A 20,222-nucleotide genomic window follows, 5' to 3' on the forward strand; every position below is an offset into this window, starting at 1 on the left:
ATGTGTGCTCTTGGCGCACCGATCACAAAAAAACATATTTCTGCTTGAACACAGTTCAGTATATTCACGTATTTGTCAAAATTAATGTACAGCTAGTGTTTTATTACGGATGCTCGCGTGTTTTGGAGAAGTTTGTGAGGATCAGTGATGTTTATTCTTTTAATCTGCCAAGATTAGGCTACGCAAAACTGCCCAATTTCATTCAGTGCAAGTCATCAGAATACATTGGTAAACACCCTGGCTTTTGTAACCTACTGTATCTATTGTTCTGTGATTGTTTTCAATGTAATATTGAAAATTAAACTTTTTTTATAAGAAAAAAAAACATTTATAATTAAATGAATGCAATATAAAGATGCATGCACTGGTCCCAACAAGTTTTTTTTTATTTTTTTTATGTATTGTATTATTTATTTATTTTTCAGTTGGTAGATCTCGTTGAGTTTCTCATTTGAAAAGTAGATCCCTTCATGGATTTGAAGTGTGAACAGAGCTGCGTTCAGCCCCTGACAAAAACGGTGCAAAACGTTTTTTAAACTGAAATGGTGGTGCGTTGAACACCGTTCTGATGACGCAAGAGTTGCAACCATGGCAGCTGAGAAGGCCATTCTTTGTGTTATTTCTGAAGAATTTTCGGAGCCTGATGAAATTCGTATAAATTATGTGTTTAATACTGCAAAATACGCTCAATGTTACAGTCCCTGCCCTGCCGTCCAGAATGAAAGAGAACATCCCAATCGAGTGAAGAGATTTGTGGAAACTGTGGTTTCTATTGTGATCCAACATTTGCTCCGCATTTCAGGATGAAAAAGCCACCCAACTTCTTGTCAAAGCTCTTGTTCTCTCCAGACTGGACTATTGTAATGCTCTCTTGGCAGGCCTTCCTGCATGTACTATCAAGCCTCTGCAACTGATCCAGAATGCAGCAGCGAGGGTTGTCTTCAATGAGCCAAAAAAAGCTCACGTTACTCCTCTCCTCATTAGGTTACACTGGCTATGAGTACGAGGCTGTGAGTAGCCGCTCACATCAAATTCAAGGTACTGATGCTTTCCTACAAGACGACCACTGGCACAGCGCCAACATACCTAAATTCACTAGTTCAAACTTATGCGTCCTCCAGAAGCTTGCGTTCCTCAAGTGAACGATGCCTTGTGGTGCCATCCCAAAGGGGTTCAAAATCACTCTCACGGACCTTTTCCTGGACTGTGCCCGGCTGGTGGAATGACCTCCCGATCTCAATTCGAACAGCTGAGTCTTTACTCATTTTCAAAAAACATCTAAAGACTCGCCAGCACTTGACCAACTAATACTGGTACTTTAATTTTTTTTTTTTTTTTTTTCTTGTCTTTTCTATTCTTTTAAAAAAAAAAAAAAACCTTGCTACGAGTTCTGTGCTAACTGAGACTTGTCATGGCACTTGTATACTGTTGTTGTTCTTTCATTGGTCTGAATGCTTCTGTTGTTCTCATTTGTAAGTCGCTTTGGATAAAAGTGTCTGCTAAATGATTAAATGTAAATGTAATATAAATGTAATTTCAGGTGAAGGATAATCCACTTCTTACTTCAGCGATTGTGTTATGATCTATACCTTTTTATTTTTATCTTATCATTATTGCTGATCACTGTTGTTGTGCTATGATATTGTAATATTTAGTATTAAATAATCAGAGGAGTATAGAAAAGTTCATGAAAGTGTCACTCTACAATACAATAGCAAAATATATAGTATTTTTATGTTACATTAAGGTCTAGCACACCTTCCTAATGAAAGGATATGGACCAGAAGACATTGCAATTACTAAATTATATTTAGCAAGACTTAAAGAAGTTCCAGATCTATACTTGTGCTAATGTAAATAAACATGTGCAAACAGTATTCTTGCTCTTGTGAATCTATTTGGATTTTAATTGCATTGTGCGAGCTGTCTCTTTAATACCGCGTGGTTTATATAGCCTACATGTTGCTGCTGATTGGGTTGACATTTTTGACACACTTATCAAACAAGAGAAAATCTCAAACCCCGTTTCACACTGTTTCCAGGAAACATGTCGTTCAAACCAGAAACCTTAGTAAAACGTTGCGCAGTGGTTTGAGCTTAAAATTGCCCCTGTTTTAGTAGAGTCCCGGGTCATACTCACTCATGATGTTTATTTATTTGTTTGTTTGCTTTATATATATATATATATATATATATATATATATATATATATATATATATATATATATATATATATATATATATATACGGAAAGTATTCAGACCCCCCTTAAATTTTTGACTCTTTGTTATATTGAAGCCATTTGCTAAAATCATTTGTTCATTTTTTTCCCTCATTAATGTACACACAGCATCCCATACTAACAGAAAAACAAAGAGTTGTTGACATTTTTTGCACATTTACTAAAAAAGAAAAACTGAAATATCACATGGTCATAAGTATTCAGACCCTTTGCTCAGTATTTAGTAGAAGCACCCTTTTGATCTTATACAGCCATGAGGCTTTTTGGGAAAGATGCAACAAGTTTTTCACACCTGGATTTGGGGATCCTCTGCCATTCCTCCTTGCAGATCCTGTCCAGTTCTGTCAGGTTGGATGGTAAACGTTGGTAGACAGCCATTTTCAGGTCTCTCCAGAGATGCTCAATTGGGTTTAAGTCAGGGCTCTGGCTGGGCCATTCAAGAACAGTCTCGGAGTTGTTGTGAAGCCACTCCTTGGTTATTTTAGCTGTGTGCTTTGGGTCATTGTCTTTCCAGAGCTGCTCAATTGGGTTTAAGGCGAGGTCCTGAGCACTCTGGAGAAGGTTTTCATCCAGGATATCCCTGTACTTGGCCGCATTCATCTTTCCCTCGATTGCATCCAGTCGTTCTGTCCCTGCAGCAGAAAAACAACCACAGAATGTCGCTGCCACCACCATGCGTCACTGTTGGAACTATTGGACAGGTGATGAGCAGTGCCTGGTTTTCTCCACACATACCGCTTAGAATTAAGGCCAAAAAGTTCATCTTTCCCTCGATTGCATATTAGAATCTTATTTCTCTGTTTTTTTAACAAACTCCATGAGGGCTTTCATGTGTCTTGCACTGAGGAGAGGCTTCCGTCGGGCCACTCTGCCATAAAGGCCCGACTGGTGGAGGGCTGCAGTGATGGTAGACTTTCTACAACTTTCTCTCATCTCCCGACTGCATCTCTGGAGCTCAGCCACAGTGATCTTTGGGTTCTTCTTTACTTCTCTCACCAAGGCTCTTCTCCCCCGATAGCTCAGTTTGGCTGGATGGCCAGCTCTAGGAAGGGTTCTGGTCATCCCAAATGTCTTCCATTTAAGGATTATGGAGGTCACTGTGCTCTTAGGAACCTTAAGTGCAGCAGAATTTTTTTTGTAACCTTGGCCAGATCTGTCTCTGAGCTCTTCAGGCAGTTCCTTTGACCTCATGATTCTCATTTGCTCTGACATGCACTGTGAGCTGTAAGGTCTTATATAGACAGGTGTGTGGCTTTCCTAATCAAGTCCAATCAGTATAATCAAACACAGCTGGACTCAAATGAAGGTGTAGAACCATCTCAAGGATGATCAGAAGAAATGGACAGCACCTGAGTTAAATATATGAGTGTCACAGCAAAGGGTCTGAATACTTAAGACCATGTGATATTTCAGTTTTTCTTTTTTAATAAATCTGCAAAAATGTCAACAATTCTTTGTTTTTCTGTCAATATGGGGTTCTGTGTGTACATTAATGAGGAAAAAAAATGAACTTAAATGATTTTAGCAAATGGCTGCAATATAACAGAGTGAAAAATTTAAGGGGGTCATATATATATATATATATATATATATATATATATATATATATATATATATATATATATATAAATAATTAAAAAAAAAATTTTTTTTTAAAGGTCTTTTGTGCTATTATGCAAAGTTGGTGCCACCTATTGACTCGTACGCTATATGTAGGCCTACAATATAACCAGAGCTTTGTGCGCGGGGCAGGGTTGACAGGACTTAAAAATCAAAACCAGTCCAAATTGCTATTTAAAACAGCCCAATCGTGTTTTTTTCCCCGCAGTTTTCCGCGGTGTGGGCTTGATCCGTGTGTGTGGTTACTTAGTGACGTCTGTTAGATCCTGCCTCTGTCTGACGTAGCAAATAAGGGCTCACCCATAGACTGTATAAAAAACATGGACGTAGTGTCCATGACGTTACCCGTAGATTCCTGAAGAGCGTTTTTGAAGCTCAAAGTGGGCGGAGCAGGTCGTCGCCATCTTGGTAGCGCGTCACCGCGCGTCACTCCCGGATAATCGAAGATGGGCAAAAAGGTGGGAGCTGGTTGCTGAAACCACGCCCACCTAGCTCGATGGCAGTCAGCAGCGGCAATCCACCTGTCACTCAAGAGGCCACGCCCTTAATTATACAGAAACTATAAGGCTTAATATAATTTAAACGGATGAGTTATAAAATAAATTACCCCCCTCACAGTTCACATGAAGAGCAAAATTAGCGATATAGATCAAAATCATTTTTTGAAACAGGCTGTAAACATTTTTTTTTTCTGCTGTAAATTTGGGCATTTTAACATGGGGTGTCTATGGGACTGACTCCCTTTTGCAGCCAGTCTCTTGCGGCCAGTTGACGAATTATAGTTTAAGTCACTTCCTTGTTGGCTTCAGGAGAGCCTGATCTGTGGGTAGAGTTAAGACTTTGGTTAAGTAGGTGGAGAGTGTCTGCATTTCCACACAGACATTACTAGCTACTAAAAAATATCCTACCTAATGAATCTTAATATTGATATTCCATCTGGTGGTGCTGTTTACACAACTGCTAAGGAGTGTAGCCATAAATGTATAATTCAGGCTTCATTCAGAGAAGACGATTCTAGAATTTACCTCATATTAAATATTAAAAAAACTAAAAGGCCATGGCAGACCATTTCCTTCTGTGGACTTAATTTACTCTGACCACCCTGCAAGAAAGACCCAAAGAAAAGACCTGTGTTTCTTGAAAGCATCTCTGTCTTAATAAATGTAGGCTCACAAATGGTAGTTTACACAGCTTGAAATCACTGCTTTCCTCAAGACAACAACATTTTAACAAAAATTACACAATTTAATGACAATTATTGGCATTAAAGAGAAAATGAATAATCTCTAACAATCCAGCCAGCAACTAATACATTTTGTCCCCACAGAAGTTCCACAATTTTTGTGGAACCTTTGGAATTTTGAAAAATGAATGAGAGAAACATTTTATTAAAAACAACAACAAACACTGAGACTGACAAAAGTGATAAGAAATGACAGAAAATATTTCTGTTTATTTCTGCAGATAGTGTCAGTAGAACAAGTTTTTTCCCCCAAAGTGCCAGATGAGCTTTTGTAGAGATTAGAATGAATGCACATGAATACAATAGACATGCACATTCACAAAAAACAACAAATGAAACATGCTACATAATGCCTCTGACAGAAACCGTGCAATTGTTTGTTGTCTAAACTGAACACAACAGCAGGTTACACGGAAGACAATTTCAGTAAACGATAAAAAATATTGTTGTTTACAAAGTAAGTGGAAACATTTAGTATGAAGGTAAAAAATTTGTATGATGAGCACTCAAAAGTATGTTTGTGTTTGTGTTTTTGACCATTTGACATTTGGGTGGTGGATGATTGCTCACCTGGAGATGCTTAAACCCTGCCAAAGACTTCAGTGAAAGAGAGAGTGATCATGTAGCCTCCCTTGGTCTTGTGATGATGCTGATGAAGAGGGCCAGGATCATATATATAGCTTCTTCATCACTTCACATGCATCTTCACTCTTGCCTCTGAAGAAGACTCACACATCATCCCTAAACCTTCAGCATCAATGGTCAGTAATGTTCATATGTTTATATGTTTTTCATTCAATTTGTTAGAAGTAGTAATTTACTCTTAATTATTAAGGTTCTTTATTGGCATGGATGGTTCCATATGAATCTTTCTATTCCACAAAAGGATCTTTATAGCAAAAAAAGGTTAGGTTAGGTTATTAAAATGTTCTTTACACTAAGAAATTTAACTGTCAGTGTCAAATGTTATTAATAGTGTGTGTGTGTGGATTTTTTTTTTATCTCTTTAGAAGTTCATTGTGTTTCTGAGTGGACTCCTGCTGCTCTTTCTGCTTCATCATTGGACAGAAAGTATGGAAGAACCGAAGATGAACCTTACATCTCTTGCACAAATAATTGACTTCTTTGAGCAGAAGTGAGTAAAGTGCATAAAATCAAGGTTTTAAAAAGAATATTTTACTATATGCTGTAGCACAAAGAAGAAGTAAAGAAATAAGATGTCATTAGTAAACTGTGTTTATGCTGGTAATCACAAAACTCTTCTTATCTTGCTCTATTTGATGTTTTACAGCTATAATGACAAAGAGGATTCATATGCTGTTGCCATCAATGTACCGATGAATCATTGTCAAGGGAACTTTGATCCTTTAAATGAGAACTTCCTGACTCAGGATAAGAATGCAAAACGTGTGAGAAATGCCATTTTTAAATCAGAAAACCAGTTTTACAAGGGTGAAGACCTCATGGCAGCAGGAAAATGTAATTGCAAAATATCAGTAAATTGCACAAGTAAGTCAGTGTATGTCCTGCTCCAAAATGACTCATGCTTAACCTTTAAAAACTTCTTACAACGTAGAAAAAATGACAGCTGTGTTGTCATCTACACCGTCTACTCTCCCTGTCAAAATATATTAGATAATAGATATGACATTTTACCAAACCTTGAAATCTTGAAAAATCATGCTGGAATTAAAGCCTTTGTCTTTAAAAAAAGTCTCGCTGAAAACTTTACAGAGATTGTGCGTCGTGTTCCCTTCTATCGCTTTGTGAATAAAACTGTTATGCCTATAACAAATTAATGTTAACATGCACCATGTAAGAAAAACATTGTCAAGACTTCATGCTCCTGTCCCCATCAAGTACTGTAAAATGGTCAAGTTCTCAAACACTTAATCAATTACTGTACTCTAAGTAAATGAAATGCAGCTCATTTTGGTGACTGTAGTGTCTAACCTAGCTGAAGTCTGTACTAGTGTTACAGGATGCAGAAATGAAGAAAAGAGAGAGGGTAAAATATTTAGAAAAGGTCTTGAAAGTCATTGTGTTTATACTGTATTTAGATGGCAGCTGTCTTGTAATAATTACTGATATATAATGGCTTATTGCATGATGAAAAATAAACATTTGTTCAGCAATTCTTGTATGGTGGTTTAATTTCAGAATAACATATGCACAAATGCAAACACAAACCTTGAAGCAGGTAAATGCATTAAGTGTTAACTAAACAAACCCTCTGAGTTTTATTTCTTTTTCTGTTCATTGTGGATAACTAACTTTTTCCACATATCACATATTCCACCTTTGAACACAAAGTGACAAAAGAGCAGCAAAACATGCATATAAGTTGGATTTTCAGTGCTGCAAAGTCAAATGAAAATATGTTAAATCATGCAATAATTTGACATTGCTGAAAATGTAATTGTCTGTATTATTATTGTATAAAAGTATTTACAGTGAATAATGTCTTATATTTCAGTCTCATGACAAAGAAGCCAATCACTGCTATCATTATGTAATTTTGTGCAGCTCTAGCATGATTCCTTTCTGTACCTTTTATAACAAAATCGAAAAAAGAGGTAGCAGTTCGTTAAAGTAAGTCTCAGAGAAAGTACAGTTATTTACTCACAATAGTCCACCTGAAGGGAAAATTGTTGCATGTGGTTTTGTTGCTTGATGCACAAGTATATGTAAATGGAGGATTATTCTCTCTCAAACATTAATTTTTAAAAGCTCTTTTCAGAAAACAGAGTGTTAAGCAGAGAGAGCCAGCTGAGAGCTAGTCAGACTGTTAAGAAAGGACATTCATGTTATATAATATTTCAGTCTTACTATATAGTTTATCATAACTGAAATGAATTAAATTATTTGCAAAATGTCAAACAGTTTGTCAAACAGCCTTCTTTGTTAAAGATTACAAGTAATTTTTAAATTTATTTATTTATATCAAGTGGATCTGAAACCTCATCTCTGAGGAGCTCAGAACTTCACAAGTGTTTCTGTTCATCATGGGTTCTGTCTTGTTCTATTTTTTATCCGGTTAGTAATTTAGGTGTCTGTGGCACTAAGGCTGTTCATCTTCTGCCCGTTTCATCTGTATATTCAAGGTCATTAGGAGACAGTGAATTTCTGATGATAAGTAAGTCAATATTTGCACAGTTTACAATAGGCTAAGTAAGTACAATCCTGAAATGTTAATTCTAATAATATACAAAAGTGAGGGAAAAAAGGTAGTAACTGTGTGATTTGTCTTCTAGGTTAAAACCAACCAGACATGATGAACCTAATCAGAATTCTGTACTCATCAGGGTCCCATATCAACATTGCACAGATGAATTTACACTTGATTTGGTCTTTAACACAGACAAAGTATAAAATATATTTACAAATAATATATCTGCAAATAATATTTTAAAATACAGTTTGCACACATTCATTTGTATGCCCATTATTGTATGATTCAGATTTAACCTTGATGCTGCTTATACAGTATCAACCAAAAGTAAAAAGAAAACATCTCCAGTGAATGTTGTTATGTCTTCTTAATAATTCAAGCAGTCACAATAGTAAGTTTGAGTCAACTTTCTTTTCTGTTTTGTTTTCAAACACTCTTGTCTTGTCCCTGATATTATCCCCTGCATGAATGTAACTCAAGTTTTCTGCTGAAATGAATGATGTTTGCACTTTAGGCTTCACTGAAGTGTCTCAAAACATTCAGGGGCAGGTGAACCCTGCTGTCCTAACTAAAATGATCCAATATTTTGATGAAAAGTAAGTCATTTTGTACAGATTTTAGTGAAATGAATTAATAATTCAGTTATAAATTAGAAAAATAAATGTAAATGTACATGCAGTTTGAATGTAAAAATGAACAAGGAATGTTTCTTAAGAATTGTTATAACCGTATACATATTTTATGTCTTCGAGTGTCCAGCCAAATTATTTATCTAATTATTAATCTGTTATTGCCTCTTTATCGTTGTACAAGCAGAAATGTGATGGAATGTCAGAATTGTTTGAAAGACGATGCTGTGAATCCTTTTTGTCTGCCTGGAAAGAAATCAATACTTTTGTATTTCCAAGAACTGCTTTTGTCAATAATTGAATTTTTTTTCCCCTTTTTTTCACATACACTGTGAAAAAAAGTTGTTTGACCAAAGGCTATATTTTGCATAGTAGGCTTTTGTAAACATCATGACATAAAAGAGGTAGCTAAAAGTGTTGATTAATAGATTTATAGTGCATTTCGACTATAATTTTTAGCTATTAGCATGCAACATGAGACCAAAACACAGTGCATGAAAGATGTGTGAAAGACTTTATACATCACCAACTATTTAGTAGGAGATAAAGATAAATGCATTTTTTTTAGACATTTGATCTTAAACAGAAGTTTAGTCTGACTAAATATGTGCATCAGTGCTCTAATTTTCACCTGCTTTCTAATTTTATTGAGTGTGTCTAGCATTCATGTAGGCTACTCATTACATACTTTTAGTGTAAGACTCTTCAGACCAAACGATCAGTCTCTAGACATGTTTTAAAACACAAAAATTTATAAATGCAACAGAATAGTCAAAGGCACACAACTGAAAAATTGTGGGAATGGCAGATTAATCATACTGTCTGTTTTACTGACTGAGAGGTGAGAACCTGTAGCCTCAAATGACTGTAAGGACTTGTTAAAACTGCCTGATCATTCAGTGTCCTCTAGATGGTGTCTTCTAGATAAGAGCAGTCTATAATTCATCAGCCTGGCGAATGAACATCTCCACTTCAGTGATTAAAATGATATTATATATACAGTGGTGTTATGCACAAGACCTAAAGCACCATTTTAAATAACATTTTAGTTATTTTGAGTATATGTTTCTCTTATGCTGTTACTGCTGGAACCCATGAGAGTCTTTGCAGGAAGTTACAGGTTCTTGACCATTCTGAGAAAGTACAACATGGCAAGATAAATAATCGTACAATGGTATTATTAATCCTATAAAGCTGTATCATATTTGACATTTATTTTTTTCTGTATCATATATGATATTGACACAAATTTCTAAAGCCTATAAAATATAACATGATCAAAATTTTAAAAAGCTAAAAAAAGGCCTGTAGAAACATCCACCATTAGGTTGTGGGTCTCGTGTCTTTTTGCTGTGAAATCTGTATTAATTTATATAAAGTAAACATAATAAGAGTAATACTTCAAGATGAACACTCATTTAAACTATCCATTTAAATATAATCTTATTAAGGCATATTATTGGGAGGTATAGAGTGATGACTGATATTTATATCATTGTATGTAAGTGATGCTATACTAATTAATTAATTTACATTACAGTCATCAGAGTTTCATGTTTTTGATATGGTCAACAGCAGAATCTGCACAAATTGTATATTTTTGCTCAGTTTGGGCCTCTGAATAAAATTGAGCTGTTTTCTTTCTTGAGTTTAAGCTCCATATTCTTACTATATGATAATATATGAGCCATACAAAAGCCTGGTGTATCAAATAAGATATTCAAAACAAGCAAACCTTTTAATTTCTTTATACATGTTTTGTCGAAAAAAAAATCAATTAATTGCTCTATTAAAAGATAGATGTTTCTGACTATTATTTCATATGTCAGTCTTTACAGAGTTAAAGGAGTCAGTAATTAAATGTGAACTAAGTGTGAAGGTGCTGAAGAAGAAAGCTGGTCAAGTTTGTGAAGCATCATGACATTAAAGAGTGTGCTAAAAGTGTGTTGATAAATAGGTTCGAAGTGCGTTCCAAACCTAATTTGAAATGCACTTCAACCTAAACAGATGTGTGAAATAGATTAAACACATCACCAACAATTTAGTAGGCACATTTATAAAGATATATAAACCATAAAGCTTAATGTATAAAGATTAAAAGCCTGCAGTGCATTGCATACTGGTCTTGTTGTTTGGAAAATTGGTCTTGTTGAAAAAAGGTCTTAAAAAGTCTTCTTTTTTTAACAGACAAAATGAATGTGTACTGTGTATACTTTGTATATGAGTGTTTGTTTTTGTGTGTGTTTGCTTTAGGCTTTTACTGTACCGCAGAAGATGGGCCTGCTTCATTTTTGCACTTGTGCAGTCGGTCAGACTGTGGACCTAAAAACTCATGAGTATTGAGAATGTTCAGTAAGTGATTCAGCATTAAAAGCAATCTTGAAATGTTGAAAGAATATGAAGGAATTTATGCCTTTACATTCAGAATAATCTGGAGAGAGAATGAAAAGCTGGCAATGACAAACAGACTGAAGACAACTGCACTTGCTTTGCCATATTATCAGTGTGAAGAGAACAAAGCTGAATGTGATAGCCTGTAAGAAAAGTAATGCTTTAACGCTTATGCTTTTTTAAATTTGGTATATTTTCTTCTGTTTTAAATGCAGTAAACATTGAAATTTGCAAATGAAATATGCATAAAATTTAATATTGCATGCTTGATAACAGCAATTTTTGCTAGAGTAAACCAATAACAGATTTATAGCTACTGTATTTTTTCTTAAAAACCCTTGCAACACAGCAAATAGTGGCTGCTTCTGCAACCTTGCTCACACATTCTGACAACCTTGCTTCTGCAACCTTGCTCACACATTCAGTGAAAGAAACATTTTTTTTTTTTTTTCACACATTTGACCCTTTGACACAGAAGCGGAATGTGACTGAACACTTGCACTGCGATTCTCTGTGATCACACATGACTCTAATAACTGGTTAAAAAAACCTGCCAGGTCATTTGAATAAACAGAGCTAAATGTCAAACAGCCCGCAAGGTGCTGCAACACATTGCAAAATTGATCACAATTGCTGCAATGCACGAGGCCAAACAGATCATGCTGAATTATCAGTTAACTGTTTGTAAATACAGATAGAGTAGTAGATGTTGAAGGATGTTCCTACTAATTGATTCTTTGTAATCTAAGAGAAACCCATGAGAGTGTTGACACAAAAACCATTTGAGAGAGAATAAGTTGCTTTATTTCTAACCTGAAAATGGGATATTAAAGTCATCAGGGTGGGTATGCTGGATGGGTACGCTGAAATGGTCACTAGATGGCCATAGAAGGGCAGAATAAATGTGATGCGTTTGCTTCACCAGTTCACAACTCTCACACCCGAGCAGACTTCACACATCAACTCTGAGCAGCTCAGTGCACTGCATCTTCTCTAGAATCTACGACAGTCATCATGGTAAGCAGCATTACAATTAATTGTTAGTCCACTTAAAATTTTCATTTTACTCTCTTCTTGTAATTTTAGTGATAGCAATTGACAGGGCAGTAGAAGTGACAGAGAGGAGAATGGGAACGACACATGATTCAGATCGTGACTATGCAGCTAATACATGGAGGAAAATTATGACTGTTGATCATTTTATGTTTTTGCTCATTTAAGGTTTTCACTGTGTGTATGAGGGTCCTTCTCGGGATTATTCTGCTTTCTTGTATTCAAAGTGTGGTGAATGAAAATGTGGACACTAACACCCTTTCCAGGATTCAAATTTTTTTTCATCGAAGGTATGTTTTCATAATGCTGAATAAAATGAGGGGGTAACACTGTTACAATAAGACTGTATTTGTCAACATTAGTATACGCATTATGTAGCCACAAATGATAATATCATCTCACTAGTATTCATAGGTGTTCATTCTTAACATGTGTTCCTAGCACAAATACATTTTTGTACGCTTGCTTTATAGACAGATAAAATGTACATTTTATCACAATGACCCACAATGAATTTTTCCTACCATTAAAGTTTGCACGGTTGCACACAGACCCAGCATGCATGTTTGATTTCTCAATAATTTTGCTTTTGTAAATGTTGATAATTCTTTTCTTTTTTCAACCAGTTATGGAAGCAGTAGTGGCCAGTATGCAGTAGCCATAAATGTCCCAAAGGAGCAGTGTCAAAGTGGTTTCTATCCATCACGACACAACTTTCTGAAGAATGATAAATCAGAAAAAGTTAAACCTTACATAAAACGTGACAGCAAGGATGTCTACAGAGGCACTGAACTCATCGCTGCAGGAGTTCATAAAGATGCACATTCAGAGTATTTACTGATGTATCCTCCAAAGGGTTCTCCTTTGACATACTTAATGAATAAAAAAAAGGATGGATGTGTGGTTTTCTACACCTTAATATCTCCCTGTATAGACAGATGTCTTAATAAGAAGCATAAAGATAATATTATACCAGGTCTTAATGAATTAAAGGAATACCAGGGAATTAAAGCCTTTGTTTACACATATATCTATAATAAAGACCAAAGCAAAGAAAATCTGCGTGAGGAACTACAGAAGATTGCTGATCGTGTGCCACTTTACCGCTGTGACCAACTAGGTTGTATCCTTTGTGGAGAACCAGGTTCAAATAAAAAAGAGATAGACCAATGTTTAAATTAACAATTAGGTCTCACTTACTCACTTGAGTTTCTTGTGTGAGAGAGATGCTTTAGATATCTAATGTGCTAATATACTGCTAAGTCTTTTGAAGTTATGCTTCATTTCTCAATTGGAGTCTTTCATATGCTGCCTTTTGCTTTTTCTTTCACAAAGTTGGCCTATAATTCTTACACATGAGTAAATTCTGACAGGGGAGCGTAAATGTTCATTCGAAATTGCTGTTTTATGAGTGATTCTAATCATGAATAGGAACTTGGAGAATCGGGGAAAAAGGTACCAGTAAATTAAAGCTTTTGTTTTAAGAAACATCTGCCATTATGACCATATGGGTTGGACCACAATGTTTTTCAATAATGTTTTTATTAAATGGCTCATTAGTTTATGCTTGGGTGACAATATTTGTAATGCTTCCATAAACACTGCTTGGAAAAATAAATGCATTTGTATGCACCATCTGTTTTATTTATTTTTATTTTTACGTAATGCTTATGTCAGTGCATGTTCTTGTTTATTTTTAATACATTTCAAGTTTAATCCTTTTTATATAAAGCTCTTTGAATTACCATTGTGAATGAAATGTGGTAATGTGGTATAAATGAACTTGCTTTACCTCACTTCAGTGATTAAACATGTGACGGTTATTGAATGACTTGCACCTCATAACTTTCATAAAACAGTTTTTGCCCAGCATACATTGGATTATGAAATTAATTACTTAATTATTAATTAGAATTCTTACTCTCCAGAGACACTTCTTTAAGGCATTATCTTTGAAAACCTGTTCAGTGCCTAAAAAAGTGATTTCAATAATTTGTCCTCTGTATACTGTCATATTATTTATTATAAATGTGCGTTATATTAATATTTATATAAATGTGACTTTGCAGACAAAACAAAAAATTCTTAAAATAAATGTACTTGAAATGTACTTTAAACAAATCTCTGATGTGATGGTTTCTCAATGAATAAGTATACTTCAAGTTAAATTTATTAAGAATACTTAAGTTAATTTAAGTATATTTTAAGCATACTTTGGCCCGGTTTCACAGGATTAGGCCATAGCTAAATTAAGAAATTTAAGTAATTTTTATAAATGTGCTTAAAAAAAAATACTGGTATGCATCTTGAGAAATGCTTATTAGCATGCCTATTATTAACATAATGGCTTTTTAATAGTAATTACAAAGCACATATTCTGCATGACAATGTTCTACATCACTAATCCGACCCAAAAGCTAAACTTAACAACTATTGCTATTACTAACTATTAACAAGCAGAAAATTTGTGATTTGTGAATTTATTGAGGCAAAAGTCATAGTCAACTTTGACATTATTTGCCAAATTTAAGTCTTTTGAGTGAACACTGTCCAGCCGTAAAAGTGAAAAGACACCCGATGCACCATTTGGTTCATTTCTTTAGGTCTTAGCAGAACATGTTGCCTAAAATATGTTTTACTGTGTACTCTATACGTCAGTATTTCAAGGGCCTTTCTTTTTATATGTGGAGTTATACTGGAGGATCCTATGAGTGTTTTTAATGGGTTTTTATGGGTTATTGACAATTTCTAAGCTCAATGACATTATTAAAGGAGTCAATAATTCAAGTGTGATCAGTAAGTCAAGTGTGTCCTTGTCATGATGTTTGAAGAAGAGGGCTGGGTGAGTCTCAGAATAAATACCATCTGCTTCCTCTTTCTCATCACTCCTGCTTTATTACTGACTCGCACAACATCTCTGAACCCTCTGATTTTGGACAACAGATAAAATGGTAAGTTATACTTAATATCATCGTTAGTGGAGATAAAGCAACATCACTGTTGCTCATGTTGTAAAATACAGTGTGAAAGGTGAACTCTATCTTGCATTGTTTATTCTAATTGGATTAATTTTGTACTAAGAGTTTTGAAAATATACACCTTACTTGTGAAAATATATACCAAAGTGAATAAAAAAAACTGTAAAGGCTCCTAAAATGTGTACATGCAATAAGACTTCAAAGAATTTTTTTTTGACAGACAGAATGCATGCTATTTTACAATTCTGTGCTTTCTTGTGCACATATTTTGTAAATGAATGTTTGTTTGTGTGTGTGTTATTTCAGGGTTTCACTGTACCACAGATGATCCTCCTGATATATCTGCTTCATTTTTGCACTTGTGCAGTCGGTCAGACTGTGAACCAAACCACTCTTATGAATATTGTAAAAAACTTTGAGAATCAGTATGTTGCTTTGATAAAACACATACAATTACAAATAATAAAAACAAACACAATCAAAATCATGAAATGGCAAGAAATATACTAAGAAAATCTAATAATATTGTTTTAAATCAAAATGATTTATCCTTTATAATTACATCATCATACAATAATTTTGACATTAAACTATTTTAGTTTTTGTTATTAGTTTTTTTTTTTCTAATATTTGTTCATTTAAAAAAATAGGCTCTTACAAAATATTACATTTCCACTGCTTTCCAGGTTGTCTGGCATGGGACAATATGCTGCCGCCTTCAGAGTCGAGAAACACAAATGTCAAGATTCTAACTACGATGGTCAGGACTTAATAACTCAAGAAGTGAAAGACACACTTCAGCGCAATGAGGTTTATAACAGCGATAACCTTATTGCTGCATAGGCTGATAAAAATATAAACCGTCATTCAGAGTATCGCCTGAAGAATTATCTAAAGAAAGTTTTGAGTAAAGCAAATGAATGTGTGGTTTATTTCACTGTAAATTCACCCTGTTTGAAGAAATGCCTATCAGATAAATGTAAATTCAGCATTAAAAACAATCTTAAAGACTTTGAAAAATATGTGGGAATTAAAGCCTTTGCATTCAAAAAAATTTGGAAAAATGACAAAAGGGAGAAGGTGATAAGGAGACTGAAGGAAATTGCATCTGATTTGCCATATTATCAGTGTGAGATAAACAAAACTGAATGTGATCGCCTGTAAGAAGAGCAATGCTTGACAGCTGCTTTCCTCACATATAGAAAGTTTCATTTAGCTGAGGATTTTGATTTCTCTTTTAATTGCAGTAAACATTAAAATTGGCAAACAAAATCAATTATCTGTAATAATTGATACTGCATGCTTGATTAGATGACAGTTATTGTTAAAGTAAATGATAGCATGTCTGCTTACTGCTGGAGCAAATAAAGATACATTTTATTGAGTATCATTTCTGGTTTAACCTGCGCCCCTATTTTTGAGCATTTTCTGAAAAACGACATACCCAAATAAAAATGTCTGTAGCTCTTGAACCCTATGGTCTAAATTTATAAATCTGGTATTGTCTGAAACTAGACACTTAAACCTTTATTACTCTGGAGTCATAATAACTCAAAACTAGTATAGCAACAGAGTAAAACAAGGTAAAACTTACATGAAAGTGACTCATGATATCTTTGAATGAAATTCACTAAGGGAAAAATGATAGTGACTTATTTGCCAAAGGCCTTAAAATGCCATAATCATTAACCTGAATGTCTGAACATATTTTGATTCAAATTTGAAGGTGATACTCCCAAAAATGTAGTTTCTGTCAGCTTTTATTTTTAAAAAAGTCTAGGCGTGATTTGTAAAAAGCCATTTGGAGACTCCAAATGTACACCTGGTAACCAAATGACCAAATGAGGCAAAACTGCATAATACATATATGTATATCAGTTCAGAACTGCTCTGCCAACCCTAATACACAAGAAAAAAACTATTCCTGACTCATTTGGTCATTTTTGGGCAAAAATTTGGGCATTTTTGAAAGGACGCCTTAACTTTTCCTGATATAAAAGCTGAAATAAAACATTTTTTAGGTAAAAACTTGCAGAAAGTACATCTTTATGGTATTTTATTTAAAGAGAAGCTTTGGAAAAGTCATTTAGATCTTTTATTTCAAGAAAAGTCTAGGAATACTTTCAAAAAGGCTATTTAGAGACTCCATATGACACTGCATACTACATACACTACATATGTATATCAACTCAGAACTCTACCCATGAAACCACAAACAAACACAAAACTATTTCAGAACAACATTTAAACATTTTAACTAAACTATTTCTTTTGAACAATTCTAATAATGAAAACAGATTTGATCAGTGATCATTTTAGAGTGAATGAACACAAAACATGCAAAATACAATTTATTTATTTATTTTACATTTTGTAATTGTACATTTTTTTTCTCTGCTAATTATTATGAATATCAAGTTACTGAAAAACTAAAAGCAACTATTTACAGTATTTACAGTGTAGGAAGACACTCAAGGCAGTCACTAAAAAGGTTTGTTCTTTGACCAACTGCACACCAAAGTCACTGAAACACAGGAAAGGGAGAAAGAGTGTGTAAACAAAACAAATCAAACTTGCAAAACTGTGTTTACATGTTGTATACACACACATAAATATACATACTCAATGCTCGTACACATAAACATACATACACACACATACACACACATATACACACATATACACACACACACACACACACACACACACACACACACACACACACACACACACACACACACACACAATACTCATGCATACGCACAAACACAAACATACTCAATATACATACACACGCACAAACATGCATAAATAAATCATGTAGCCCCCTCATATTTTCCCTCTCCGTTGTCATTTTTATAATCTAACACAGCTAACATGAATCAAAAGCTGCAAACACATGATAAACATATATAAACATTCAAGAGAACAGCGTTGAAACTCACGTGCTAATGCTATCCCTGGCTGCATGCATCTCTCCGGGTCTTTCTGCTGCTCTTCGCCGCTGCTTCTCATCACGGCCTCCAAAACACGATCAAACACCACAAAAACTCTTCTTAAGTCGACGTTCTTTGCTGGAGAGATTCAGATGTAAGCTTTGGAGATATTCCTCTCGCTGATAAATACCTGTGTAGCGCTGCGGCGCCGTTCTGAGCGCCCCGCCGGCGTAAAGACGAGAGAGCGCACGAACACACGCTAACTTTTGCGCTCGCTGAATCTTCAAACTGATTACGAAACGGTGCAAACTGTGAATCTCTGTAAACGTCCTTGTGATTGGCTAACACTTCCATCCATCAAAACATTGCTGGCTAGGCATTGGCTAGCTTACAACAGCCAAAACTGAGGTGCGGTGATTGGCACCTCGCTAAACCAGTCAGTGACTCCTGGCCTGTTCTGGGTTATAACATCGCCTGTGATTGAAGGAGAGAGACGAGGGAGGGCTCATTTTGCTCGGAATAGACCATTCTATAGGAAACAAAAGCTGGAATACGAATTAGAATCGATATTTCTTTGAAAATGGACGCTATCGACAACTATAACTCGAATCGCTCATGTAAACAAAGGAGGATCTTTCTTTTTTTCCCAATTTTTTCATTGTTTTTGGATTAAAAAGTGGGATGCATCTTGAAGAGTAGACCCTTACCTTGAAATGTGTGCTGGTGTTTCTTGGAATAGTCCGAGCAGACTAGAACTATAGGCGATGAAACGTAAGTACTGCCGTGCACTTTGTACATGTTTAAATGACCGGTCCTTCAGCATTTATGTTAACCCTTTCCTCTCTGGTGTATTGATTTAAAAAACAACCTCAGAACATGGATATTGAGTGTTTTAGCTTTAAAAAGATATATAGTTTATGATAGTTAATTGAATATTTTTATAAAACAACGGTTATAAAATTCACAGCCGCGCCTAGACGCGCCCTTCCGGCCCGTGGTGCGGGTTAAGAGGTTTTAAACACGTTATTCAAATATATGGAGTGGCCATGTCTATTTCTACTATGATATCCTTCCATTGTTTTATACCTTAATGCTGTGGCATGATTATAGGTTAAATGCTGGCACAGATTTAGATGATTCATAAATACATAATTTTGGGACTAGTGATTTATTGTTACCTCACACAACTGTAAGTATCAAAGAGATAATAAAATAAATTTTTGCACAAATGCTGTTAACTTAAAAATCTATTTCCACAGGACACACAGCAAATTTTGAAATCATATTTCAATAATTACAAGACAATCAACATCAGGTTTATTATAGACATAGTGGAACTGTCCATTTAGTGCTGATACTACTACTTTTTACACTAATAATAATAATAATAATAATACATTTACCAAAATATTAATTAATTTTAATAACAGTATTTTTATTATTATTATTATTATTATTATTATTACAAATTTTAAACATCACAATAAATACAATTATAAAATATAAAATTATATAATCACTTTTAATAAAATAAAATAAAATTTTAAAATAAAATTTTTATTATTTTTCTTTTATGCCAAAAATCATTGGGAGATTAAGTAAAGATCATGTTCAATGAAGATATTTTGTAAATTTTGTAAATTTTGTAAATAAATGATTATGTTCCATGAAGATATTTTGTAAATTTCCTACCATAAATATATCAAAACTTTATTTTTGATTAGTACTTTTTTTTTGATTAGTAGAACTTTTAAAAATCTTAATTTCAAAAAATGGTCCCTTATTACTGATTTTGTAGTCCAGGGTGACATATTTTGTGAATATTTCACTCTGAAATTGCTAGTAAATTTCACAAACAGTTACAAACAAACTGCAAGTAACTACTGCTGTCAAACGATTAATAGCATCCAAAATAAAAGTTTTTATGTAAATACACATACCGTATATATTTTGAAAAT

General features: G+C 34.4%; 1 protein-coding gene and 2 long non-coding RNA genes across 3 annotated transcripts; 2 read left to right on the forward strand and 1 right to left on the reverse strand.

Moving 5' to 3' along the window:
- The first annotated feature begins 12,133 nt into the window (after positions 1–12,133).
- LOC109107063 lies at positions 12,134–14,412 on the forward strand. The gene is made up of 3 exons (XM_042740236.1): positions 12,134–12,314; positions 12,519–12,640; positions 12,977–14,412. The coding sequence occupies exons 1-3, from the start codon at positions 12,312–12,314 to the stop codon at positions 13,530–13,532; spliced, it is 681 nt and encodes a 226-aa protein (XP_042596170.1). The 5' UTR covers positions 12,134–12,311; the 3' UTR covers positions 13,533–14,412.
- An 826-nt stretch (positions 14,413–15,238) lies between these two features.
- LOC109107064 lies at positions 15,239–16,800 on the forward strand. The gene is made up of 3 exons (XR_002020684.2): positions 15,239–15,301; positions 15,635–15,753; positions 16,015–16,800. It is a non-coding gene; the product is annotated as an uncharacterized LOC109107064 (long non-coding RNA).
- Positions 16,801–17,409: 609 nt separating this feature from the next.
- LOC109108637 lies at positions 17,410–18,906 on the reverse strand. Its single transcript, XR_006156631.1, has 2 exons — positions 18,274–18,906; positions 17,410–17,852 (listed from the first exon to the last, which is right to left on the reverse strand). It is a non-coding gene; the product is annotated as an uncharacterized LOC109108637 (long non-coding RNA).
- Positions 18,907–20,222: the final 1,316 nt, after the last annotated feature.

The sequence above is a fragment of the Cyprinus carpio genome, chromosome B15, assembly GCF_018340385.1.
Source record: "Cyprinus carpio isolate SPL01 chromosome B15, ASM1834038v1, whole genome shotgun sequence".
Taxonomy (NCBI): Eukaryota; Metazoa; Chordata; class Actinopteri; order Cypriniformes; family Cyprinidae; genus Cyprinus; species Cyprinus carpio.